This window comes from Mirounga leonina, unplaced genomic scaffold (genome assembly GCF_011800145.1).
Source record: "Mirounga leonina isolate KUSES-001 unplaced genomic scaffold, KU_Mleo_1.0 Mir_94, whole genome shotgun sequence".
Classification (NCBI taxonomy): Eukaryota; Metazoa; Chordata; class Mammalia; order Carnivora; family Phocidae; genus Mirounga; species Mirounga leonina.
The window spans coordinates 40,805,855-40,832,876 of record NW_023270855.1 but is presented as its reverse complement, the minus strand read 5'-3'; the positions used below and the strand labels follow the sequence as shown (position 1 = coordinate 40,832,876).

Genomic DNA, 27,022 nt, shown 5'->3' with positions numbered 1-27,022 from the left:
TCAAAGGGATTCAGGAAAATGTATGAACAAAACGAAAATATCAGTAAAGAGATAGAAATTATAAAAAGGACAAAACATAAATTCTGCAATGTCTCAAAACAGAAAAGTACAATGACTGATGTGAAAAACTCACTAACAGGGTTCAACTGCAGATTTGAGCAAACCTAAGAAGTATCAGTAAGATACTGAAATTATTCAGTCTGGGAGGCAAAAAAATTAAAATAAAAACTAAGGAAAAGTAAAGAGTCTTTTTTTTTTTTTTTTTTTTTGAGAGAGAGAGCACAAGCAGGGGAAGGAGCAGAGGGAAAGGGAGAAGCAGACTCCCTGCTGAGCAGGGAGCCCAATGCAGTACTCATCCAGGCAGACACCTGAGCCACCCATGCGCCCCAAAAGTAGAGTCTGAAGGACCTGTGAGACATCACCAAATATAACAATATATGCATTACAGAAAGAAACGAAAAAAAGGGCAGAAAAAAATATCTGAAAAAATAGTAGCCAAAAACTTTCCAAACCTGAGAAAAGCCATGAATGTACATGTGCAAGAAACCTAATAAGCCGTTCTTTGAGGATTAACTAAGACACATTATAAAACAAAAACACACTATTGAACTATTGAACCCCAAAGACAGAATATTTAAAGCAGCAAGAGAGAAGCAACTCATACTGGACAAGGAGAAACACTAAGATTAACAGCTGGTTTCTCTCCAGAATCCTCCAGAAGGCAGTGTGATGACATATTTAAAGTACTGACAGAAAAACTGTCATCTAAGAATTCTATATCCTGTAAGGCAATAAAAAGAAAATTGGAAAATTCACAAATCTGTGGAAATTAAACAACACCCTTAAACAACCAATAGGTCAAAGAAATTACAAGGGAAGTTCTTGCCAGAGCAATGAGGGAAAAAAAAGAAATAAAAGGCATCCAAATTAGAAAGAAGTTAACTGTTTGCAGAAGACACAATCTTATATGTAGAAAACCCTAAAATGACCCAAATACACACAAAACCACTGTTAGAGCTAATAAATACATTCAGGAAATTTGCAGGATACAAAACTGCCACACAAAAATTGGTTGCATTTCTATATGCTAGCAATGAACAATCTGAAAAGGAAATTAAGAAAACAATCCATATCTATGTACAATAGTATCAAAAAGAATAGGGGCGCCTGGGTGGCTCAGTCAGTTAAGCATCTGCCTTCAGCTCAGGTCATGATCCCAGAGTCCTGGGATGGAGCCCCACATCGGGCTCCCTGATCAGTGGGGAGTCTGCTTCTTCCTCTGCCCCTCCCCCATTCATGCTTGTGTACTCTCTTTCTCTGAAATAAATAAAAATCTTCAAAAAAAAGAAGTCTGTGAGTAGGTCACTAAGAGGCATCTTCTTTACTTTGTCTTGGATCATTCATTCTGGAGGAGATAACTGCTGAGTATCCTCGAGGATACTCAGCCCACATGTCAAGGAACTGAGGCCACCTGCCAAAAGCCACGTAAGTCATCTTGGAAACGGACCCTCCAGCTCCAGGCAAGCTTTCAAATGACTGCAGTCCCAGAAGACATCCTAACTGCAACTTCATGAGACACTGTGAGCCAGAACCACCCAGCTAAGCCACTCCTAAATTTGTGGTCCTCAGAAACTGAGGCAATAAGTGTTTACTGTTTTAAACTGCTAAGTTTTGGAGTCAATAGATAACAAATACACAAGTCTTTTTTAGCAAATGATGCTGGTACTGGAACAAGAAGTTATCCATATGGGAGAAAAATTAACCCCAAACCCAATCTTACAGAATACACAGAAATGAATTCCAAGTGGATTAGAGATCTAAATGTCAAAACTAAAACTCTACAACTTCTGGATGAAAACACAGGAGAAATCTCCAACATTGAGAGGTAGGCACGTGTTCCTCAGACACAACAAAAGGCAATAACCACAAAAGAAAATACTGATAAATCAGACTTCAACAAAACTGAAAACTTCTTACCTTTAAAATATATCTGTGAGAAAATAAATAGGCAAGCCATCCCAGACTGAAAGAAAATATTCACAAAACATGTACCTGACTGGTATTCTATATAAAGATCTCCTAAAATTCACTTTAAAAAAAATTAACAGCTCCATTTTTTTTAAATGGGCAAAGGATTTGAACAAGTACTTCACAAAGGAAGCTATACAAATAACCATTAAGTACAGGAAAAAGTGCTCAACATCACTAGTAATCAGGTAAATGCAAATTAACACCACAATGAGGTATCACTATACTTTCAGGAATATGGCTAAAATTAAAAACACTAACAACACACTACATGTTGCTGGGGATATGGAACAACCACAACTCTCATACATTATTGGTAAGACAATAAAATGATACAACCATTTTGAAAAGGTATTAAAAGTTTCTTATAAAACTAGACATATATCTACCCTATGATCCAGCAATTCTATTCCCTTCTACCTCCCTATTCCCCAAGAGAAATGAATGTATATGTCCCCCAAGAACACCTGTACAAAATCTTCATAGAAGCTTTACTCATAGGGGCGCTTGGGTGGCTCAGTCAGTTAAACATCTGCCTTTGGCTCAGGTTATGAACCCAGGGTCCTGGGATCGAGTCCTGCATCGGGCTCCCTGCTCAGCAGGGAGCCTGCTTCTCCCTCTCCCTCTGCCTCTCCCCCTGCTTGTGTGCTCTGTCAAATAAATAAATAAAATCCTAAAAAAAAAAGAAAAGAAAGAAAAAAGAAAAAGCTTTACTCATAAGTCAAACACTGGAAACTGCCCAGAAGTCCATCAACAGAACAGATAAACTGCAATGTTCACGCAATGAAATACTACACAGCAACCAAAAGGAATGAACTAGTGATACAAACAACAGCATGAATAAATTCCCAAAACATTAAAATGTGTGAAAGAAGCTGTACACAAGAGTATTATACCCTTTAGTATTATTTAGTACACAAGAGTATTATTCCGTATAGTATTATTCCTTTTTTTTTTTTTTTTTTAAGTAGGCTCCACACCCAGCATGGACTCCAATGCAGGGGCTTGAACTCACAACCTTGAGATCAAGACCTGAGGTGAGACCAACAGTTAGACATTTAACTGACTGAGCCACCCAGGTACCCCAGTATTATTCCATTTATATGAAATTTTAAAACTGGCCAACTAATCTATGATGAAAAAATTCAGAGCAGAAGTTGTCTCTGGCTAGAACAGAGCAGCATTTTAATCCCTATATTAAAACAAATTTAAAACATAGGTGGTAGCAACAAGAGTGTTCTGTTGAGAAAATACTTATTTAATTATTAACAACTTAGGGACGCCTGGATGGCTCAGTCGGTTAAGCATCTGCCTTCCACTCAGGTCATTATCCCAGGGTCCTGGGATCGAGTCCCGCATCAGGCTCCTTGTTCAGCGAGGAGCCTGCTTTTCTCTCTGCCTGCAGCTCCCCCCACTTGTACATGCTCGCTCACACTCTCTCTCTCTCTGGTAAATAAATAAATTCTTTAAAAAATCATTGGGGTACCTGGGTGGCTTAGTTGGGTTAAGCGTCTGCCTTCAGCTCAGGTTGTGATCTCCTGGTCCTGGGATTGAACCCGGCATTAGGCTTCCTGCTCAGCGGGGAGTCTGCTTTTCTCTCTCTCTCTCTCCCTCTGCCCATCTCCACTGCTTGTTCTCTCTCACAAATGAATCAATAAAATCTCAAAAAAAATAAAATTAACAACTAATTTGTATAACTCTGACAAATAGCAGCTTACCAGTTATCAATGTATTATCTCTTGGCTCTAAACCCAACCTCATTGCCTGCTCTAAAAATGGAGCTGGACCCATTAAATATTTTTCCTTTGCCAGCTGATATTAAGCTTTGTCAGAAGACACTTGAAGAGATTTTGCTAAAAAGAAAAGGCTTCGGGGCACCTAGGAGGCTCAGTCAGTTAAGTTTCGGACTCTTGATTGATTTCGGCTCAGGTCATGATCTGACGGTTGTGGAATCGAGCCCAGAGTCGGGCTCCATGCTCAGCATGGAATCTGCTTGAAATTCTCTCTCCCTCTGCCTCTGCCCCACCTGTCACTCATGCGCTCTCTCTCAAAATAAATAAAATCTTCAAAAAAAAAAAAAAGAAAGAAAGAAAGAAGAAAAGAAAAAAGAAAAGGCTTCTCCACCTGGTTCTAGTATGCTCCTCTCACCAGGCCCCTGACAACACCCAGTCAGCTCCCCTCAGTGCCTAGCCACTGGTGGGTGCCTGACTCCCACAATGCATCATGGTCAGCAGTACACAGTGGCCAGCAGCTTCCTCTGACACCTCACTCAAGTAGTTTTGTGGCAGAGTGCTTCCAGCAAGACTCCTCTCCATAAATGGCTTTCTCCAACATCCCAGAAGGTAGATTTCCAGCCAGTTCTAGCAGGTAGACTTCCAGCATGTTCTGCCAGTGTGGCACCACAATGACTTTCTCTGCCATCCATCTAGGCACCACCACTGCCTTCTCCAAGATATGGATCTTGGCCCTGGGAGGGTGTCTTCCTCGAGTGTCCTGTATCAGCCCTAGGGGTAATGGCTGTTCCTATATATGCTAATCCTATATTACTTAGAGCTCACTCTACTTTTTACTAGCCAATCTTTCATTACTCCAATCCCGTTACAGTTAACAATTCTTTTTTTTTTTTTTTTTTCCAGTTTCTATCTTTTATTGACACTTGTTAACAAGGTGGTGGAACATTCATTACTTTGGCAGGCATTTCCTTGAAAGCTGGGTGGTCTCTTCCAGGAATGTGGGTCACACATTTTCTTCCTTATGGTCAGAGGTTTCCTGTCATGGCACCCTTAGGGAAAAGCTTTTAGCATGGTCATGGAGTACAATGAAGGAATAATGTGGTGAACTCTGGCCTACTCTGTCAGCCATGTTGGGCCTGTCTGCTTTGATCCGGTTTCTTGTGGTTTTGTTTTGCAAGGACAGACCTCGGACTTTCCATAGTGAGGCATCACTCCTTCTTCCATTTCTCCATTTTCTGTGTGCCCACGTCCTTCCCAGGACTCCCACGACCAGGGAAGATCCCAGAGCGACAGAGGCAGCTGCTAGCAGAGACACCAAGGAGCGTTAAGGGGCTGGGGGCAAGAAGTCAACAATTCTTTATATTAAACTTTACCTATTCCGAGGCGCCTGAGTGGCTCAGTTGTTAAAGCGTCCAACTCGGTTTTGGCTCAGGTCACAATCACAGGGTCCTGAAATCGCTCCACCCTCAGCAGGGAGTCTGCTTGCCCTCTCCCTCTGCCCCTCTCCCTGCTTGTGCAAGAGCCCGCGCGCTCTCTCTCTCTCTCCCTCTCTCTCTCAAATAAATATTTAAACTTTACCTGTTCAAATTCCTATGTGGTTTTTGTCTCCTAAATGGACACTGACAGTTGTTTCAACGAGTTGAAAAGGCTAAGTGGCATAGACTGAAAGTGAGAAATTTTATTATCTATATAAAATTCATATAGCTCTGCTTTATTCACAATTCTACTGATAAAAACTAATACAACACTGTAAATAGCCAAGTTATCATGCTTAAGGGTCCAAGCAGCCCTTCCTGGTACACTCTTCTTTGGGAAGTTACTCAAGCTTAATATTTGGCTCCCTGAGGCCAAAGTTACCTTTCTTTGGAGACACTCATGAAATAGTTAATACAACCACATATTTTAGAATACATCTTCCCAAACACAGTAGAAACTTCTTAGCATTTATTCTATGTTTTATGCTAAACAAATCACTTTAATTTTCACGCAGAATATAAAACCAAAACAGCCTATGCACATCTTGTGCTTGCCTGAAGTATCTAGTGGGCTACTTGGCCCTGACCCATTCAACATCCTCCAGCTGAGCAGAATCTTTTATTTTTATTTTTTTAAGATCTTATTCATTTGAGAGAGAGAGAAGAGAAGAGTAAGAGGGAGAGGCAGACTGCGGGACTCAATCCCAGGACTCCAGGATCATGACCCAAGCTGGAGGCAGGTGCTTAACCAACTGAGCCACCAGGTGTCCCGAGCAGAATCTTTATAAATAAGTTTCAAAGTACTCTCCACTAAATCAAGTTTGTGACCAAAGAGCAACTATAAAGTCTCCAAATCAATCAGGGACCATTAATATAAAATCTGTAAAAAAACTTTTTAAAGTATATAATCAAGTATATATGTTGAGACCCTGTAGAACAAATATCGTACTAAGACTAACACAGTTCCTGTCCTCAGTAAACTGAAAGTGAGGATGGAGGGCATCCTCCCCACACTCTAAAAAATGTCTAAGATTCTATAGCTATTCCACCTGAGGAAAGAATGGTATCCTAGAAACCTTCACAATATTTTCAAGTGTGGGAATATAATCATGGAGGGTTTCAAATTCCCCCAGAAACACTCTAGGTGCTAACAACCAGTGTCAATATCCATGGTCAGGAGAAACTTTTCTGAGAACAGCATTTGATAATGTTTCCATAGTCAATAAATAAGAAAAAATTGGGGCGCCTAGGTGGCTCAGTCGGTTAAGCATACAACTCTTTTTTTTTAAGATTTTATTTATTTATTTGAGAGAGAGAATGAGATAGAGAGAGCATGAGAGAGGGGAGGGTCAGAGGGAGAAGCAGACTCCCTGCTGAGCAGGGAGCCCGATGCGGGACTCGATCCCGGGACTCCAGGATCATGACCTGAGCCGAAGGCAGTCGCTTAACCAACTGAGCCACCCAGGCGCCCAGCATACAACTCTTGATTTCAGCGCAGGTCATGATCTCAGGGTTGTAAGATCAAGCCCCGCATCAGGCTCTGCACTGGGTGTGGTGCCTGCTTAAGATTCTCTCCCTCTCCCTCTGCCCCTCCTCCCCACTAAAAAAATAAAATTAAAATTAAAATAAATAAAACTGAAAAACACAACATCTAAATCCTATAGCAGTTACCTGCATTATAAATCTAACTTTAAGCCAAATCACAAGAGTTGGTCTCCCACTCTCTCCCATTCTCTACCCTGGCAAGGGAACAAACCTGTTCACATCACTTCAACTACCAAAACAATGTTATAGTTCAGATACAAGGCCTCCATATGGTCTCACTGACTATACTGGTTTAGACAAAATTTCAATTTTTTGGAAAAGAAAAACTGAGTAACACACACACACACGAAATAGCTGACATGGGAAGAAAGTACAGCAGCAAAGCAAGGCAATCAGTGTACCAGAGCCATTCACACAGTCTTCAGCAGACACAGCAACCAGACAGGGTGTAGGGAGCAAAGGCCATGGCTACCAAAGGGCTCCGAGATGAGGAGAGAGGAGAAACAAAGTCCCCTGCCTGGCTCTCATGACTTATTAGTCAAATGAAGAACTGCAGAATGAATTATCTGAACTTTTTCCTATGAAGGATTATTTATATCTTAATCTCAGGTTGCATGAAGACTAGAAATCTGACCTGCTCTGTTCAATGGGAATGACCCTAACAACAGTCCTATTCTTGAAAAGATAAAATCCTTAAAGGAAAATTGGATTTGTTTTTATCTCCCCTAAGTGCTTTTACCTAAAAGTAACTCTTGATGCTTTACAGGTGTTTTCTCATTCACCCTCAGAGTCTTGATAAGGATTTTTACCATAAAGAAGTTTTACACACAGCTCGAAGATGTAGACCTTCAGCAGCCCCCAAGAGCCAGTATTTCAATAAGGGCCACAGTACAACAATAAGGCTTGCTCCACAGCACAGATTACATTTCCCCAGGTAAAATGAGTACCTACTCACAGCCAGTTTCCCAGGTATCATGCCGGGGTGCAAAGCTGCTTAAAAGGAAAGGAAAAGTTGTCTACATTTAAAAGATGAGGAAACTAAAGCACAAAGAAACTAAGCAGATGAAAGCTAAAGGAGAAAAATGAAAAAGCTGTATCTAGTCTACTTTATAATTGGTTCTGAATCTAAACATCTGTCTAAATTCATGACAAATATGAAATGCCATGTTAGTTCTTCTTTAAAAAAAAGCTGTTCATTCTAGAAAAACCCCAAGCATCAAGATCTATTCTGTATATATAAAAAAAATCACTACATGGAGGTTTATAGAGGCTTTATTCATAATTGCCAAAACTTGGAAGTAATCAAGATATCCTTCAAAAGGTGAATGGATAGGGGTGCCTGGGCGGTTCAGTCAGTTAAGCATCAGGTCATGATCTCAGGGTCTTGAGATGGAGCCTACAATGGGCTCCACTGCTGGGCCTGGAGCCTGTTTAAGATTCTCTCCCTCCCTGGGGCACCTGTGTGGCTCAGTTGGTTAAGCGTCCACCTTCAGCTAAGGTCATGATCTTGGGGTCCTAAGATCGAGTCCCACGTCGGGCTCCCTGCTCGGTGGGGACTCTGCTTCTCCCTCTCCCTCTGCCTCCTCCCCCCTGCTCATGCTCTGTCTCTCTCTCTCTCTCTCAAATAAAGAAATAAAAATCTTAGGAGCGCCTGGGTGGCTCAGTCAAACAGCTACCTTCAGCTCAGGTCGTGATCCCGGGATCCTGAGACTGAGCCCCACATCGGGCTCTCTGCTCAGTGGGGAGCCTGTTTCCCCCTCTCCCTCTGCCCCTCCTCCAGCTTGTGCTCTCTCTCTTTCACTCATTCTCTCAAATAAATAATAAACATTTAAAAAAAAAAAAAAAGAAAAATCTTAAAAAATAAATTTAAGGGGCGCCTGGGTGGCTCAGTCATTAGGCGTCTGCCTTTGGCTCAGGTCATGATCCCAGGGTCCTGGGATCTGGCCCCACATTGGGCTCCCAGCTCCACGGGAAGCCTGTTTCTCCCTCCCCCACTCCCCCTGCTTGTGTTCCGTCTCTCGCTGTGTCTCTCTCTGTCAAATAAATAAATAAAATCTTTAAAAAAAAAATTTTTTTTAATTCCCTCTCCCTCTCCCCCTCCCCTACCCCACCCCACCCCACCCACCCCCACACGTGCGTGCTCTCTCAAAAATAAACAAATAATAAATAAATAAAACAAAAGGTGAGTGGATAAATAAACTGTGGTCCATTCAGACAATAGAATATTATTCAGCACTAAAAAGAAATGAGCTATCAAGCCCTACAGACATGGAGAACCCTTAAATGCATATTACTAAGTGAAAGAAGGCAATCTAAAAAGGCTACATACTGTATGATTCCAACTAGGGGACATTCTAGAAAAGGCAAAACTATGAAAACAGTAAAAATACTAGTAGTTGCCAGGGGTTCAGAGAGAGGGAGGGATGAAAAGGCACACACTGGATTTTAGGACAGCAAAACTATTCTGTATGATACTTTAATGGTGGATACATGCCATTATACATTTGTCAAAACAAATACATTCTATGGAAGGTACAACATCAAGAGTGAACCCTAATATAAACTATGGACTTTGGGTGATAATGACGTGTCAATGTAGGTTCACTGACTAACAAATGTACCGCTCTGCTGTGGGATGTTGATAATGGAAGTGGCTACTGAGGACAGGGGGTCAGGTGGTACATGGGAACTCTCTATACTTGACATTTAATTTTGCTATAAACTTAAAACTGCTCTAAAAAAATAGGTCTATTTTATAAAAAGCCAAATTATTTAAATGTTCTTATTTTTTATCTGGGTGGTTGTTAGACAAATGTATACATGTATAAAAATCAAATTGTCCACTTTATATGTATTTTATATGTATTTACAAGTATATGTATTTATATGTGTATATATTTTATTTATATGTATTTCAATAAGTTACTTTGAAAGGAAGAAATTAATAGGGCAAACTAATCATCTGAGGGAAAATAACATCTGTGCTTAAATTAACACTGGAAGGCAGAGCCTTGACGACGCATGGGCATTGTCCGAACACTGAGACTCCCTGGCTCTGTGGCCTAAACATCTTATTCTCAGTTTCCTCCACCGTAAAATGAATGCACTACTGCTTGTCTCATATAGCTGTTAAAAAAGAAATTTTTTCTCATCCACTTAGTTATTCAAAAGAAAAACAGGCACAGCAGGAAATAAAGATTCCAATCAAGTGAGAGGAATATTACATATTGGTTCTCTCTCCCAACAAACTGTAAGAAATACAGTAAACTATAAATATAGACACTGGGGCACCTGAGTGGCTCAGTCAGTTAAGCGTCTGCCTTCAGCTCAGGTCATGAGCTCAGGGTCCTGGGGCTCCCTGCTCAGCGGGGAGTCTGCTTCTCCCTCTCCCGCTGCCCCTCCCCCAGGCTCGTGCTCTTGAGCTTGCTTTCTCTCGCTCTCATAAATAAAAATCTTTAATAAATAAAGATACTTAATATTTTTAATAAAATGCCCTCTAAAGAAGCAGTATTTTAAGAGTTAATTTTCTCACTTCAACTAACTCCCACATGAAAGTTTCATTCATCTTAAATCCCCACCTTACCTTCCATCCAGAACATATCATTTTAGCAGCTCCATTAGAATCAATTTAATTCTTTAAGAGATTTGGGAAGCTTTAAAAGAGGACAAGAAACTAGTCACTGACCACTGCCCCAAGAAGTCAATGATGAAACAAAATGCAATATGCCAAACAGAGCTATGAATAGGCAAAATATGGAAATGACTTTTAATGGGGGGGGGTGGATTTAAGGGGTGAACACTCCACACCAAAAGCACTGTGTGCTGCTCCCAGAAATGAGAATCTAGAACCCTTAGCTAAGACCCTCTGGTTGATGCCAATTTTCTAACACTGCGCATGAGAGATCACCAGACAAAGAAGCCTCAAACTTTAAAAAGTTACATGTGAATTACAATTAAAATTCATATGCAACTTTTTAAAGTAGCAAAATGCAGGCCACATGACTCACAGTCTAAAGAAGCAGTGTCCAGTGTGGCAACTGGACCTGAACAATAGAGAAATGAAGGATGAATTCTGTGACTCCTGTGAATGACCAAGAAACCTCCTGGCCTGCATCAATTAACAGAAATCCAGGGGAGCCTGAGTGGCTCAGTTGGTTAAGCGTCCGACTCTTGATTTTGGCTCAGGTCATGATCTCAGGGTCATGAAATCCAGCCCCGCGCCGGGCTCCTCACGGGGCATGGAGTTTGCTTAAGATTCTCTCTCTCTCTCTCTCCCTCTCCCCCTACCCACATTTGCACGTGCACACACTCCCCCCCACCCCCCCAAAAAGAAAGAAACCTAGAAGCATGACAAAGCACTGATGTAAGTTCTAAAGCAAACAGACCCCCCTCCATCTAGAAGCTTGTGTCCACTTGCAATAAATAGTTCCTGGTTACTTCAACTTGCCACCTCAATGGAGTATCATTAGTTCTTGACCCAGTATAGGTAGATATGAAAATCTGGTAAAAGCAGAAAATGAAGCCTGGAGCTGAGAACTATGAGGGATGAATAACAACAAAACTGGGCCCAGGGCCCATAGGACTGCTCTTTAACTTTTCCTGAAACAGTGTCCCTCTGATGTAGTCTGGGAGTCAGAGCCATTCTACTCTCAGATGTATACTGAAGAGAAATGAAGGTATGTACACACAGACTTTTACAAGAACATCTATTGCATCTCTATTCATAACAGTCCCAAACTGGAAACAACTCACATGCCCATCAGCAAATGGTATAGCCATAAAATAGAGAACTATTCAGGAATAAAAAGGAACACAACAAAATGGATGAACTTCAAAAACATCATACTAAGCAGAAGAAGCCAGACACAAAAGACTTCTCATTTTTCTCAGTAGTTCTATAAAGTCTTGGCTAACACCAAGTTAGCAAATAAATACCAAGCCACTACTCCTAGGGGAAATACCAAGCCACTACTCCTAGGGGAAATACCAGGTTAGGTTTCTGTGAGCCTCTGGTCACATTTTTGTCAACCAATCAATTCATAACCCTCCAGAGCTACATACATAGAATATATAACCTTGTATGTATGTTTCTGTTTAAAGACACTTTTAATATACAGTAGTCTCCCCTTATCCATGGTTTTGATTTGCACAGTTTCAGTTACCCAGCGTCAACCACAATCCAGAAGCAGATGGTCTCCTCCTAAGGTATGGTCAGAAGGTCAGTAGTAGCCTAACGCTACGTCACAGTGCCTACGTCATTCACCTCACTGCATCTCATCATGTAGGCATTTTATCATCTCATATCATCACAAGGGTGAGTACAATACGATATTGTGAGACAATATTCATGTAACTTTTATTACAGTATATTGTTATAATTGTCCTAATACTTTATTAGTTATTGTTGTCTCTTTCTGTGCCTGATTTATAAATTAAACTTTATTATAGGTATGTATGTATAAGAAAAAACATAGTACATGTAGGGTTCAGTAACATCCCCAGTTTCAGGCATCCACTGGAGGTCCTGGAAAGGATCCCCTGTAGATAAGGGGGACTACTGGATATTGTTGACACATTAACACTGCACTCTCAGCCAACAGTACTATAATTCATGTCTGAACAAAACTTATCTAATACACGTATTTTCTCCATAAGGGGCATCAGAACCTTCTCATGCTTAGGAAGATTAACGGCGCTTCAGAACTACACTTGAGAGACATTTTAAACAGCAAAATTCCCAACAAAAAAACACAAAAATGTGAAAAACCATGGCACTAAACAGACCATGAAAAGGACACTTATTTACAGAATTAGAGCTAAAACAAGAAGGCAGAGTGTCACCTTGTTCCACTTCAGCTGGGAATGGACACAACAGGCAATTCAAATTTTTTGCGATTTCTGGTCGGCAAAGGGTTTTCTTTCACCAGCGAAGTGGCTCAAATTTTCTTAATTCATTGCCAAATTAAAAAAATCAGGAAATTTCACATAAAAATTCAGATTTCTTGTTTTCTTTAAAAAAAAAAAAAAATCACAAGTGGTGCCTGGGTGGCTCAGTCAGTTAAGCGGCTTCCTTCAGTTCAGGTCAGGATCCCGAGCCCGGAGCCCCAGCCCTGAGCCCCAGCCCTGAGTTGGGCTTCCTGCTCAGCAGGGAGTCTGCTTCTCCTCTCCCTTTGCCCCTCCCCTCCAACTTGTGCTCTCCCTCTCTCCCTCACTCACTCTCTCTCAAATAAATAAATAACATCTTAAAAAAAAAAAATCAAGATCTGGTAACACAACTGGCTGGAACTGAGCAACAGTGATCCTTTAGATAAGGCCTGTGCTTGCTAGATCACCCTAGTCCCTATCTCTATGCAATGCCCTTACACTCTGCTTCCCTAAATTTGTCGCCAGCTAGCCGTGATGTAAACACATCATTTACTAACACGGATGTTTATATAATATACTGCTGACTGTAAAAAGGTACAAGTCAGGATATATAGCATTACCTCATTTTTGTAAAAATTAAAGACAGGGAAAAAAGTCTGGTTATACACTAAAACACAGGGAAGTTAAGGATGATCCTTTTTTTATTTCTTCTTGTTACTCATATATTATCTTTTTTTAAACTAGAGAATATAATTACTTATATAAGTTGTTTTTATTTTTTATTTATTTTTTAAGATTTTATTTATTTATTTGACAGAGAGAGACACAGCGAGAGAGGGAACACAAGCAGGGGGAGTGGGAGAGGGAGAAGCAGGCTCCCCGCTGAGCAGGGAGCCTGATGCGGGGCTCGATCCCAGGACCCTGGGATCATGACCTGAGCCGAAGGCAGACGCTTAACGACTGAGCCACCCAGGCGCCCCAGTAAGTTGTTTTTAATAGCAGCTTTGAGTTATAATCATACAATTCACCCATTTAATGTGCACAATTCAGTGGTTTTTAGTATATTCACAAACATGTGCAATTATCACTACAATTTTAAACATACTCATCACCTCATAAAGAAACCCCATAACCTTATCTATCATTCCCCTATGCGCTCATCCACCTTCAAGCCCTAAGCAACCACTAATCTACTTCCTATCTCTATAGATTTGCCTATTCTGGGTATTTCATATAAATGGAATCATATAATATGTGATCTTTTGTGTCTGGCTTCCTTCACATGTTTTCCAGGTTCATCCATGTTGTGGATGTACCAGTACTTCATTCTTTTTTATTGCTAAATAATATTTCATCATATGCACCTACACTTTATTCATCCATTATCAACTGATAAGACCGCTGTTTCCCCCCTTGGCTATTATAAATAACACTGTATATAAACATTCACATACAGGTTTTTATGTGGACATGTTTTCATTTCTCTTGGGTAGATAACTAGGAGTGGGATTTGTGGGTCATATGGTAACTCTATGTTTAACCATTTAAAGAACTGCCAGACTCTTTTCCAAATCCTGGTAAAAGCACAGATCCATTGGCACAAATATACAAAATGCCGGACTCCTCTCTAACTGCATCATTTTACATTTATACCATTCTCTGTGTATGAAGGCTCTGATTTCTCCACATCCTCACCAACACTTGTCATTACCTGACTTTTCAATTACAGAATAAGTCGTTCATAAGCGTTCATTCAAACCTAACACACCCAGAGTTTTATGTACTTCAGGCTGCTCTTACTCACAGACATCAAATTTTAGACTTGAAAAGAGACCAGTTGGGGGCGCCTGGGTGGCTCAGTCAGTTAAGCGTCTGCCTTCGGCTCAGGTCATGATCCCAGGGTCCTGGGATCGAGTCCCGCATCGGGCTCCCTGCTCAGCGGGGAGCCTGCTTCTCCCTCTCCCTCTGCCATTCCCCCTGCTTGTGCTCTCTCTCCTCTGTCAAATAAATAAATAAAATCTTTTACAAAAAAAAAAAAAAAAAGAAGAGAGTCCAGTCCTAGACCTACTCACCTAGACTGCCCACCTTCTGTAAAATGAAGGGACAGGAGTAAATGATCCAAACTCCCACCCACAAATGAAACTTTTACAAGAGATTAGCAGCAAATTTTCTAAGCACTAAACGAAATGAAGTCACTAACGGGGATCCAGCCCTCAAGTGAACATGTTCTCCCATCAAAACTCATTTGCAATGCCTCCTACATAAATGCAACTTTAAAACATAGTAGCAAATGACAGTCTTGATCTATCACTTTTCGTAAAAGAACCAAGGTATCTTAGGCTGTCCCACACAGAATCCGCTGCTCAAATCCTGCTGTAATAGAGGAGGAGAAATAAAATCTAATTTGAAATTGGGGCAAAAGCACAGATCCAGTGGCACAAACACACAAAATCCCCTACTGCTCCCTTGCCCCAAGCCAGAGACAGAGTGTACTGTGCAGCCTTTCCCCAGCTCTCCCATCACTGCTCCCCACAGTCTCAGGGCAGCACTGGGAGGGCAAGCAGCAAATAATACTGACACAATTACAGCAGCCCAAGGTGGCGGTGAGACCAAGACCCAACCAAGAAGGTCTAAGAATCTCGGCACCCACTGCTATGTTCACCCAGTGCATGTTTTCCAAGAATCAATACTGGATCTGAGCCAGGAAAGGGATGGACCACACAGCCCCTTCCGAGATGCAGAATTACTTTCCGTTTCAGGCTTCAGTTCTGCACTTTGAGCAAGTTCTGCCTCTGTCCTACAGCACTGAGGATGGGCCTCCATAAGACCCTACAGGTGCAAGCACTTCAGGCAAGGTAGGAGGTGGAGATCCATGGCCACCAAATCCCCATTTTCACGTGTTTATTCTGCCCATTTCCCTGTTTAAATACAGAAGGTATTTTGAACTCAAGACAAATTCAACACTCTTGTAAACATCTAGTTCTCATCTACTACATGCAGGGGTTAGGTCTTAGCAGAGGAAACAAAAAAATATTCTTAAAAGAGCAAATACTATTTTGTTTTTTGTATAAGGGCAATACCCCTTATACAATACACCCCTTATACAAGTACCCCCAGGGACTGGAATATCTGGGGAGTGTTTCATAAAGAGGACCTGAGCTGGACTCTAGAGAAAAGAGAAGTGGGGATGAAGAAGAGCTGGTATCCCAAAGAGGAGCAAAAGCCATTGCACTCGGCTGGCAAGAGAACTGTGTAAGGAAATATTGTGTGTGGAATGTCTAGCAAATCATTTGGTTAATGAGGATTAGGATAAACCCTGGAGCGGTGGGCTGGGGCCAGCTGAGCAGCAGCACCTTGAACGCCAGGTTAGGACATCAGATCTCATCCCATAAGCCTGCAGCAGTTTCTGACTTCAGTGTAGGATCTCCAGTCTCTCCAAGTGTGTCTGTTGCTCATAACAGTTAAAACTGCTGACATTTACAGGTGAATTACATAAATACAAGGAAGAGTCTTTGTGTTCTCACAAGTAAGACCGTAGCAACAGACCGCCAGCCTCCTCTGGTTCAGCATCTTCTCCAAAAGGATCTCCTGATCAAGGAGCTGGTTTCTTTCAAAATTAAACATTCAGAGATGACAGGATCCCGACACAAGCACACAAAGTATTGTTGCTTGACTTAGTCGATTCATTCAGGCTTTTTGTATGACCACATACATGGAGCCTGTGCAGAGGAGCCAAGGGACCACGGGGAAAGAGCAACGTGTTCTGGAGCACTTAGAACTCTTCCTAGACCTGTACACTTTGCCCACGGTCTCTAACCCTCCCACCCTCGCAGGAAGGGGGCCTGACGGTCTGTTTCCATTGGGCAAAATACATCTAGTCTCTTAAAAGTTAATTTGACAGTTCCATACCATCCACAACGACAAAAGTAAGTTTCATTTCTCTTTCTGACTCTAATACAGTCCTACATTTCCTTTGTCTCCTGATGACACTGGCAGGGTATCTACCTCTTTAGAAGATAAAACCAAGTCATCACCATAATACTCACTTTCTTCTAGAGCAAAAAGAAGACCTTACCACAAGTCCAAAAAATGGTCAGAAACCAAAGAAATTATGTTCCAAAATAAAACTCGGGCATCATGGACATTTAAGCAGGCTCTTCAGGAAGAAGCAAACACTCAGCTCCAAGGAGCACAGGAGCCAGGCGCTGGGCAGAGCTTTAGCCCTGCCAGAATCACAGGGCCGGGACACTGGCCTGCCTGGGTTCGTGGGGGCTTTGGCCTGTTTCGTCTAGTCTCAGTTTTCAACTAAGTGAAAAACACTCGCAGGAACCACATCTAAGAAAGAGGCAGGTGTGTATTTCTCACTCGGGAGCAACAGAAGACTCCCAAGAGCATCAGGCTGGCAATGGACACGTTTCAGGGATGCGGGTCAGAGGAGATAATTTCCCGCTACCCCGCAGGCCGGCCTTTGGGCGCAGGGCTCTCCGACCTCTCCCCGCGGCCGTCCACCGGCCTCGGCGCTGGCATGTGGGAGGCTCCACGGGCGGCGGGTCAGGACGCTCGAGCGATGTGTGAACGATGCTTGGCGGATGCCCCGGCCCCGCGCGCGCCAGCTCCAACCCCGCGCCCGCCGCCGCCCGCCCCGCCGGCGTCAGGCCGGTCTTTCGGCCCGGCTCCTGTCACTCACCGGCCCGGCCCGGGCAGCGGGCGCCCACGGCTCCCCACGGGAGCTGGGCCCCCCGGGCCTCCAGGTTTCGGCCCGCCCCCGGCAGGCAGCGCAGGTGGATGAGCCCCGCAGCAGCGGCCCAACACCGGCCGCTCGGTCCAGCTCCCGGCGCTGCCCACTGGGTACGGATCAACAACAAGATGGCGGCCAGCCGAGGGGGCAGGGGCCGGGCGTCATAGTAACCAGGACGGCGAAGAACCGCCCCAGCTGAGGATGTCTCCAATCAACAGCCTCTTCATCCGACGCCTAAGGGAGTGCTTCTCGCTGACAGGCCGGCCGACCTGTCACTCAGAGCCTGCCTCTCACGGCCCCTGCCGAACGCCTTGGGACGTGACTGTGACGGCGAGGGCTGGCGCATGCGCGCCGTTCCCAGAGTTGCTGGCGGCAGAGCTTTTACTGGAGGCTCTGAGGCTATACCGCCCTTGGCCTTTTCGCGTGGGCAGCCTTTTTGCGAAGCCGGCAGCGTCTTCTCACACACGCGCGCACACTTAGAGAATGCCTGCTGTGTGCTATATGATTTTTTTTGCCACCCACACCCTGGAAGGGAGGGCTTGTTGTCTAGGTTCACTGGTGAGGAAACTGAGGCGTAGAGGGGGAGGCCTGGCCAAGGTCACGCCACCTCTGGAAATGGAGGCTCCAGATCTCGTACCTCCTCCTACTGATTTCAAAGCATAATACCCACTTCCCAACGGCTTCCCCAGCGTTGCCTCTCATCAGTGGCAAGGTGCAGCCATGTGTGCTAACCCCAAGCAGTCCCTGGCCTATTGCCCACGTTTGTCCTTCTGCCTTGAGTTCAGTGCCCAGCACAAGCCCTGGCACACAACAGAAACTCCTCTTCCTGCCCTAGAGCATCTTGTCTTGAGTGCCTGACACAGCTTTTGCCCTGGATTGGCATGATCTATCTCAGAGGCTGACTGTGAGTCCTAGGGAAATGGTTATCCCTTGTTCCTGGTACAGAGCACCTAACTCTGGGCTTGGCTTCAGGGTTAGGAGCGCAAATGCAATCACACAGCCTGGAACCACATCAAGTGCCAGAACTAGCTAGTTATGTGACTTTTGAGCCTTAGTTGCCCCATCTATAAAATGAGGATAACAAATGAGCCCTTAGACCAGGGTGAGTGCTCAGGAAAGTCTGCCTATAACCACTTCTAGTAACAGCCTGCTATCAGGTTGCTGCCACTGGGCCAGCTTTAACACCCTCACTTTCAGGGGAGCACCATGAAGCATGTTTTTCCTACAGCTTCTTCTCTGACCTGGGACAGCATAACTGGCTTAGGAAGGGAGGTCCTCCATTGCCCTGAGAGGGTTCAGGTTCACAGACTTGGCAGAGGGGAGAATATTGAAGGAACTTAGGGCTATCTCAGTAAAGGTAGCCTCTACCCAGAGAGCAGGTCCTCTTGGAGAGCTGGCAGTAACCTGAGACCTGATTCCAGGCCCGGCAAGGGGAGTGAGCCAGCACTGCATCCAACAGAACGTGCACTCCTGCGGGTTATTGTAGGCCACCTGGCTATGTGCAATGGCTCCGCTCAGCTCAGCATTGGGAGGGCTGAGGGCCAAGAAACCAGAAGAAACAGATCAGGAATAAGTGGGAATATCCTGTCAGAAGGGGGCTACCATCAATCCCTCCATGGCCATCCTTGCCACAGGGTTCTCAAGTCTGCACCAACTCTCACCTCAGTGAAAAAGTTCCAGATCCTTCCCAAGAAAACGTCCACACACAGACTGCAAATAGCACTGGAGGTTGGTAAGGGCCCTCAAGCAGCAACAATATCCTCTGTTCAGTGGGAAATGGAAGCTCCCTGGCCCTCCCCATCCGCTAGAGCAGGTGGTCTCTGAAGGGACGGGCTGATTGGAGGTCTCCTATGTCCCTAGCAAGGATAACAGCCTCTTATCTCGGCGTTAATCACGGTCAGGCAGAGCATCATACAATGCCTTCTCAAAAGAAAAATAATCCTACTACTCCCGAGAGTGTTCCCGGAGGCAAGGCCCTCTCCAAATGAGAACAAGGAAGCACAGATCCCAGAGCTTCTCCCACAGGTGGATTACAAGGCCGGGACTCTGCCGTTTGTAATTTTGTTTATTGTTGAATCAACTTGAAGACTCAGCCCGTGATCATGGGAAAAAGAAATTCCACACATAGTGAAGCAGCTTCTTGGCCTCAGAGCCAGCGCCGGGCTCCCGTGAGCGTGTTGAACAGGTAATCTCTGCCTGTACCTGAGCTCAGATAAACAGGAGGGAGAGAGGGCACTGCTGGCCTCAGAAGAACAGCCTCCTTCCCTTAAAGGTAGGGGAGGACCTTCCAGAACCGTTGGTGAGACCCTCCATCTCCTTGATCCAACCTGTCCCCTCCCTCCTTTCTCAGCAATCCTGTGAAGTCTGGCTCAAATGCACAGGGAAGCATCCTTGATTCCCACAAACTGGACACCAGCACCCCCCAAGCCCAGTGCCAGATTACTCTGCCATAAATCACTGATGACAGTGTAATATCTGAGGGCCTCTTCCCTCACCACGATTTCTGCCATAGGCAGGAACCAGACCAGGTCTGAGTCACCTTCTGGTCCAACAGGTGTTTGAGAAATGTTGGCTGAAATGCGACTGGGGGTGAGAATAGACCCCATTCAGGGAAAGAGCAAATAGTGGATGCCTGGTGGTAAAAGGAGATGCTGAGATGGGCTGAGGAGAGAAAGTGGACCCAGGTGGAGAGTGGTTTGGGAAGAGGGGGACTCACGGGAGTCCTGTGCTCTGCCGTCAAAGAGCTGCTGATGGGAAGAATGAGAGGAGGCAATGAGTTGAGCCCTGCCCCCAGGGAGCAGCTGGAGGTCCGCTCCCAAGGGGGTCAGGGGCCCACCTGTTTCCTCCATCCTGATGGTGCTGCCATGGGCTCTACCACAGGGGTAGCCACCCACAAGGAGGCAGGCTTGACAGGGGAGTACTCTAGAACAGCCTCAGTGCCCACTATACAGGATGGCAGGTTGGCATACCAAGCTCATGACACTGCTAGGTGTCTGGGGCATCTCCATCCTCGGTGCCTCCATGAACCCCTCAATGGACTCCTCAGTTCCCTGGATACTAGGGCAAAGTAAGAGTAGGAATGAAGGAAAAGGCTCTTGGTCCCAGCGTGAGTTTAAGGGATGGACTCTAGGCATAGAGCTATGCAAAGGAGGCTGACCTGTTTAGTAGCAGAGCCTGGGCTGGTTTTCTTCGTGTCTGTAGCATCTGGGCCAACCTAAAAGGCCAGGAGGAGGAACCAATCAGTGAGGGCAGCAGACCTGCTGGCTCCAGGAACCAGCACCATTTATCTGCCCCTTTATACTGGGGATAGCCAATGTCTGTAGGTAACAATGTAGGCAATGCCCACATTGTTACCCCCACCTTCCCCTGGACTCAGTCCTGTGCCCACAAAAAAACTCATTTGTAAGGGCAGATCAGGTTTGAAGCGGAGGGTATGGGGTCAGAAATAGGGATAAATGCCCAATGCACGACAAACTCTGAGTCTCAAGCACTGGGTCTCATCCACACCTACCCCACTCCAAGACCAGGCTTTGCCAATAAGGGAGACAACTTGCTCCCAGTGCCTCTCCGCCTCTGACCTGAGGACCTCTGGAGGGAGAGTAGCTCCCATTAATATCAGTTTGTCTGCACATCACCTCGGGCATTGTCATCAAATCTTGGTGAAACCACCTATCACAGATGGGGTCCATTAGTGGGCTGGGGTGAGGCAGAGAGCAGAGGGATAGGAACCTTACCCCTGGAAGAGCCTGCTGAAGAGCCAGCCCAGAGCCAAGAGAAAGAGGGCACTGGTCACGGTCAGCACCACCACAAACCAGGGTTCCGGCTGCCAGAAAGCCTCCGTGTCTGTCACAAGCAGGGGTGTCATCATTGAAGGCACCTGAAATGGGGGCCACAGCCCTTCCAAAATGTCCTGATCATCCAGCCTTCAGACCCCTCCAGGAGTTGGGCCACCACACACCGCAGAGTTGCTCTTCCAAATTGCTAGGCTCTTAACACTCAATGGCTCCCTCTGGAGTGCCTTCCCCCATTGTTCCGCCTGGAAAACTGGGTCTCATCCCCCTTCAAGATCCTCTCTGCCCACCTCCCAAGGTCCCAAGGGCCCCCCTCACTGCAGCTCTGCGGGTGCGGGTGGCCACTGTGCTGGCGCTCCAGGGAACGAGATGCACAATAACAGTGGCTGTGGTGCTGAGGTGGGGAGCGGAGGGACCTGCATCAGCCACCCGGATCAATAGCTCATGAGTAAGGGGCTGCTCTGGCCAGGGGGGCCCCAACATGTTGTTGTGCACCAGGATGGGTCCTTGCAGGCTGAATCGGCTCTGACTATTCCCTGAAAGCAGAGTGGCAGAGGAAGGGGATCATTGCTGGCCTCGGCCTGCTCCTTCCCCAACAGCCAGGAGGTCCCCACGGCCCTCACCTCCCACGATGCTGTAGGAAAAGACCAGACGCTGTGGCTCCTGAGGAACCCAACAGGACACCTTGGTCACCTCCACACTACGGCCCAGGGGAGCGTAGATGGTGAGTTCCTGAAATGGGGGCTGGCACTCGGGGGCATGGTCGTTCACATCCTGCAGGAGGGTAGCCAGGTCACCCCCAATTCCCCAGGCCAGCCCCTCAGTCTCCCCCAACTACAGCCAGAGCCTAGAAGTCAGAAAACAGGTTCCAAAGGTTTCCATTATGAGGCACCACTTCCCTCCAGCCAACCAATGGAGGAAACTTAAGCCCAGTGTAGAAAAGTAGAATGCCAGAGGAAGATCTGAACACTTTCCAAGTTTTGCCAATGCCTCGGGGCTCAATTACCTCAACCTCAATGGTAATGGTGCAGGAGCCAGAGCGGCGGTGGGTGGGGTCCTGGTCTTGGCTCTGGTCGGTCACTAGGACAGTGAGCCTGTACAATTTCTGCAGCTCATAGTCCAAAGGTCCCAGGAGGTGAACCTCCCCTAGAAGAGGTGCCCCCAGCCTCAGCCTGCAGTCAACTCTGGTTCCACCCCTCCATCCCAGCCCTGGGGTGCGAGTACCGCTGAGATGGTCCACAGAGAAGGCGGTGGGCCCACCAGAGATGTCGTACTCAATGCCGTTGTGTGGGTAATCCTTGTCCGTGCCCACCACAGAGCCCAGCAGGGTGTGGGGCCCTGCATCCTCCCGGATCCGGAATGTGTGTGGGACACAGGCTGGGGAGAACTCATTGACAGGAGTCACCATCACCAATACTGGCACCTCAGCTGGAAGCCATTTGGTAGTCACGGAGCTGGCCTGGGGTGCCCAGCCCTTCCCTGGGGTCTGAGGAGGGAGACATGGCCCTGCCCTGGGGGTCTAAGGAGGGAGTGGGTCTGGAGGAAGGAAGAGCAATAGCCATTCCTCAAGGCGGCAGAGGTGGGGGGGGGGGTATGCTAGATGTCAAGGAGAGGAGAGATAATGCCCCACCCTAGGGGTCTGACCTGGAGACAACCCTGCCCTATTGGTTTCTGTGGGAGGAGAGGTGACCCTATCTTGAGGCTAGGGAGAGGAGTACGGAACAGCCCTGTCCTGAATGTCCAGGCCTGGGTATGGTCACTCACTGGTCATCAGGGGCTGACCACCATCAAGCACCAGGATGGAGGCTGCATGCTGAAAGCAGGCCCCAGGAGTGTCACAGTCCAGGGTGGCATTCACCTGGCCAGAGGGGCCACAGAGTGAGGCCGAGCCAAGGCCTGGGTGAGCCTAGAGCCACACTGGGCTGCATCAGGTCAGGGCATCCACACATAGTCAACCCTGAGCCTCTGTTTTCTGGACTACAAAGCAGATTGACTTTACCACCATCTCCTTCACCGCCACGGTCTCAGCTCCCACAGACCCTTGCCCCCCAACCCTCCACCTTCCTGTGCCGAGCACCCTGCACATAGGTCTGGAGGCGGGGACTGGGCACCTCCAAGGCCCTGCCTCGAAGGCAGAGGCTAGCTGGGCCAGGAGGGCTGTGGATCCGCAGCTCGTAGTCGAGGGTGGAGCCAGGAGAGTCTGGATCAGTGCAAGTGAAGGTGTTCAGCACCGTGCCCACCGGCGTGGTCTCGGGGATTTCAGTCCTGGGAGCAGAGTGTGGGCCGCAGGGCAAGAGTCGAACAGGACCACGAGCCATGGCCATCACCCCAATAGCTTAGGTAAGGTTCCTGTATACTCACACAAGCATCGCTGGGAGGCAGCGCGGGGGCCAGCGGTTGACCGAATGCACGTTCACCGTGAGATTGAGGTCAACACTGGCCCGCGGCCTGAGCCGCTCATAGGCCTTCACCTGCAGCCTAGTGACCGCCGCGCCCCGGGCCTGTGCCAACTCCAGGGGCGCGGTGGTGCGGACCACGCCGTCCTCTGGGCAGGGTAAGGGTGGGGAATGCTGATTTAGCCCCTCCCCCAGCTCAGTCCTGTCCCCAGCCTCCCACCGGATCCACCGTAGCGGGAGGGCGCTGAGCCTGGCACCTCTCGCCACCTCCTCCGAGGCTCGCCTCTAATTCTAGCCCAGCCTCCAAACACCACCGCGCCCGTCTGCCTCGGCTCCAGCCTCGTTTCTCAGGACGGCGAGGAGGTAGCACGGGTCACTCTGGACCAGCCGCAGAAGCATCCCGCACCACCCCCACCCCCAGGGCCCCTCACCACGTCCGATGGAGAAGAGCGGGCAGGGCACTGGGGAGAGGATTTCGTAGCGCACGTCGAAGCCCCGGGCTCGAACCTGAACCACCTTACTGCCAGGGGCCAGGTCGTCCAGGATGGTGATATTTGGGGCCTGCCCCCTGGACCAAAAGGGGGGGCACTAGCTCATGCCCGCTCACACCACCCTTAGCCCTGTCCACAGGCCCCTCCCCCAGGAGTTCCCTTATACAGGAGCTAGCTGGGGACACTCCAGCAGAGCCACACCTTAACCTTACTCCTAATTCCCTGGGGCTAGGCCTGGCCACCCCCACTGTACCCAGGGTAGGGAAGCCTTACAGGAAGGAGATCTGACTGGAGGGAACACGCAAAACTTTCACCTTCAGCATCCCATGGCAGCTTCGATTTTGGCCAAAGGTCACCAAAATCTGAAGCTGGAAAACCTGTGGTGCACACAGAACAGGAAGGGGACTAGTGTGTCTACTGTATGTCTGTGCCTAGTCTTCCCTGCAAACAGGCACCCCCTGCCTCAGGCCCTCCATGGACAAGGAGCCCTAACCCTCACTCTACCCCAATACCTGTCATTCTGCTGACAGGTACTCCTTTGAGTCCCGTTCTTGGGGGCCATAAATTTTTCTTTTAGGATGCAAACAGCCCAAAACAGTGTGATATCTGAGTCATTCACAATATAATATCATCTTAGAGTTGCTAAGAACCAATCATTAAGACATGGAAGTTTTTATGGGCGCCTGGGTGGCTCAGTTGGTTAAGCAACTGCCTTCGGCTCAGGTCATGATCCTGGAGTCCCGGGATCGAGTCCCACATCAGGCTCCCTGCTCGGCGGGGGGTCTGCTTCTCCCTCTGCCCTCTTCCCTCTCCTGCTCTCTGTCTCATTCTCTCTCTCTCAAATAAATAAATAAAATCTTTAAAAAAAAAAAAAAAAGACATGGAAGTTTTAAAGAAGGAACTTCTCGGGGTGCCTGGGTGGCTCAGTCATTAGGCGTCTGCCTTTGGCTCAGGTCATGATCCCGGGGTCCTGGGATCGAGTCCCTCATCGGGCTCCCTGCTCTGCGGGAAGCCCGCTTCTCCCTCTCCCATTCCCCCTGCTTGTGTTCCTACTCTCGCTCTCTCTCTCTCTGTCAAATGAATAAATAAAATCTTTTTTTTTAAAGATTTTATTTATTTATTTATTGGAGAGCGAGCGAGAGAGAAACAGCATGAGAGAGGAGAGGGTCAGAGGGAGAAGCAGGCTCCCCGCTGAGCCGGGAACCCGATGTGGGACTCGATCCCAGGACCCTGGGATCATGACCTGAGCCGAAGGCAGTCGCTTAACCAACTGAGCCACCCAGGCGCCCCTAAATAAAATCTTTAAAAAAAAAAAAAAAAGGAAGGAACTTCTCTAACCTCCAGAAGAGCCACTTTACCCAGAACTTTCTCTTCCTGTGTGACTGCTCTGAACACTCTCAGTTCTATTAAAGGGAGCACTCCCAGAGCCAGGGATCCCTTTTCTTTCTGGAACTCCAGAACCCAGCACAGAACCAGGCCAACGTGGGAGAACAGCCAGCATGTGGCAACAGGTACGGATGTGGGCTACGTCTGAGCAGGGCAGCAAACCTTAGGAGGCCAAGAACAAGCAAACCTCCAGGAAATTGTGTCCATTGCATGCCCCATCCATGGGTATCCCCAGGTTCCAAGTCAAGCTCACCTTTTTAGCCTGGCCTTTGAGGCCCTGGGATGGTGCCAGCAGCCAACCTTGCCCGTTGATGGAGAAAGGTCCAGGGAAGTATGGAGGGTCCTGGGCACTGTTGATGCTTATCTGACAGGACAGGGATGCTGGAGGCCCCAGCCGCAGCCCCCAGTGCCCCCAAATCCCCCAACAACCCAGCTGGTACCTGCCCATACCCAACTCTCCCATAACCCATCACTGGGTGGCTCCCCAACCTCCACCCTGACCCCTGGCCCTGATCCTCAATCTTTTCTGCTTTTAAATCAATTATTTTGTTCTTTTTTGTTTGTTTGTTTAGCAACATTTTTGGGGGGATTACAAAAGTGATACAGAATTTTCATAAAGAATTCAGAACACACAGGAGAACCTGAAAGAACACAAGCCCTTAAGATGTCCTTGTAGGAACAGCCATGGTCACTGGGGGTGGGCAGCCCTCAGTGGCTCTCCCCAAGAACATGCATCACGCAGAGGCTTAGTGGACACTAAAGGGTCTCTCTGCAGTCTGTGTTTGGCCAGAGAGGAGCTGGGCCAAGGAGGGGCCGGGCTTGGTTTCCCCATGTGCCTCCCCCATCCTGTCCCCGCACTGTCCATGTGCTGGGCTCACCTGGGCACGCTGGAGTTCCAGGCCTGGGAGCAGCAGAGTGTACAGCTGGGCCCCAGGTGTGACTGTTTCCGGAACCTGAATGATTTCCCCAGCTAGCCAGAGGGGAGGTCAGGGAGGCTCTGTTCAGGCCATGCCCGCTCACCCCCTGCCTGCTGCCCCTGGCCTCACCTGGGCTGGCAAATCGGCCAGCGCATGGGCTATAGCCAGGGTCCCGGTACACATCCACATAGAGTGGTACCTCCATCACATGGTTGCCACACGTGAACCGAAGCTGCAGTTCATAGTGGCTCACCGCTAGGGCGTCCAGCCGGGCCGAGCTGCTTAAGGTCACCTGTGGCAGATGGGCAGTGTCATGTGGGACTCTAGGCGCTCCATCCCCCTACACTACCTCTGGCTTGGTGAATTAAGGGCCTGCCCTTGCCTCCCCATGGTTCCCATCTGGGCCCATGACCCTACCATGCCCACATAGATCTTCTGCCACCTGCTCAAGCTGGGTTGGTTGAAGAAGGTGGTGGGTGGCTGCACATGGACCAACTCCAGGACGGGCATGTGAGCAGTGCAGTTGAAGGAGAAGGAATGAATGACGGTGCCAGGTCCCTGGCTTTCAGAGACATTTATGAACCAGGGCAGGCAATGGAGTTCTGTGAGAAAGAGACAATTCAGGCTGGAGGCCCCCCCAGGCTCGCGGAACCACAT

The 27,022-nt window shown here is 47.3% G+C and overlaps 2 protein-coding genes across 2 annotated transcripts in view; both read right to left on the bottom strand.

Moving 5' to 3' along the window:
- IP6K1 (inositol hexakisphosphate kinase 1) overlaps positions 1-17,532 on the bottom strand; it is a 57,023-nt gene extending 39,491 nt beyond the window's left edge. The window contains exon 1 of the mRNA XM_034997011.1: positions 17,334-17,532. The gene's annotated coding sequence lies outside the window, so the exon portion shown is untranslated. The remainder of the gene's footprint in view (positions 1-17,333) is intronic.
- Positions 17,533-19,530: 1,998 nt separating this feature from the next.
- On the bottom strand, positions 19,531-27,022 carry CDHR4 (cadherin related family member 4). The gene is made up of 18 exons (XM_034997525.1): positions 26,783-27,022; positions 26,495-26,657; positions 26,327-26,418; positions 25,702-25,812; positions 24,336-24,439; positions 24,003-24,139; positions 23,537-23,720; positions 23,287-23,440; positions 22,940-23,033; positions 22,400-22,603; positions 22,182-22,321; positions 21,799-21,949; positions 21,494-21,711; positions 21,119-21,261; positions 20,542-20,598; positions 20,354-20,441; positions 20,101-20,128; positions 19,531-19,586 (listed from the first exon to the last, which is right to left on the bottom strand). The coding sequence occupies exons 1-18, from the start codon at positions 27,020-27,022 to the stop codon at positions 19,531-19,533; spliced, it is 2,364 nt and encodes a 787-aa protein (XP_034853416.1).

Excerpts from the sequence above, each read along its gene's own strand:
- CDHR4 (XM_034997525.1), bottom strand. The coding sequence starts at position 27,022 with ATGTGGTTCCGCGAGCCTGGGGGGGCCTCCAGCCTGAATTGTCTCTTT. Across the intron at positions 24,140-24,335 it reads TCCAGTCAGATCTCCTTCCT|GGGGCAGGCCCCAAATATCA; the intron begins GTAAGGCTTCCC and ends CTTTTGGTCCAG. Across the intron at positions 23,441-23,536 it reads TGCCTCCCAGCGATGCTTGT|GACTGAAATCCCCGAGACCA; the intron begins GTGAGTATACAG and ends CTCTGCTCCCAG.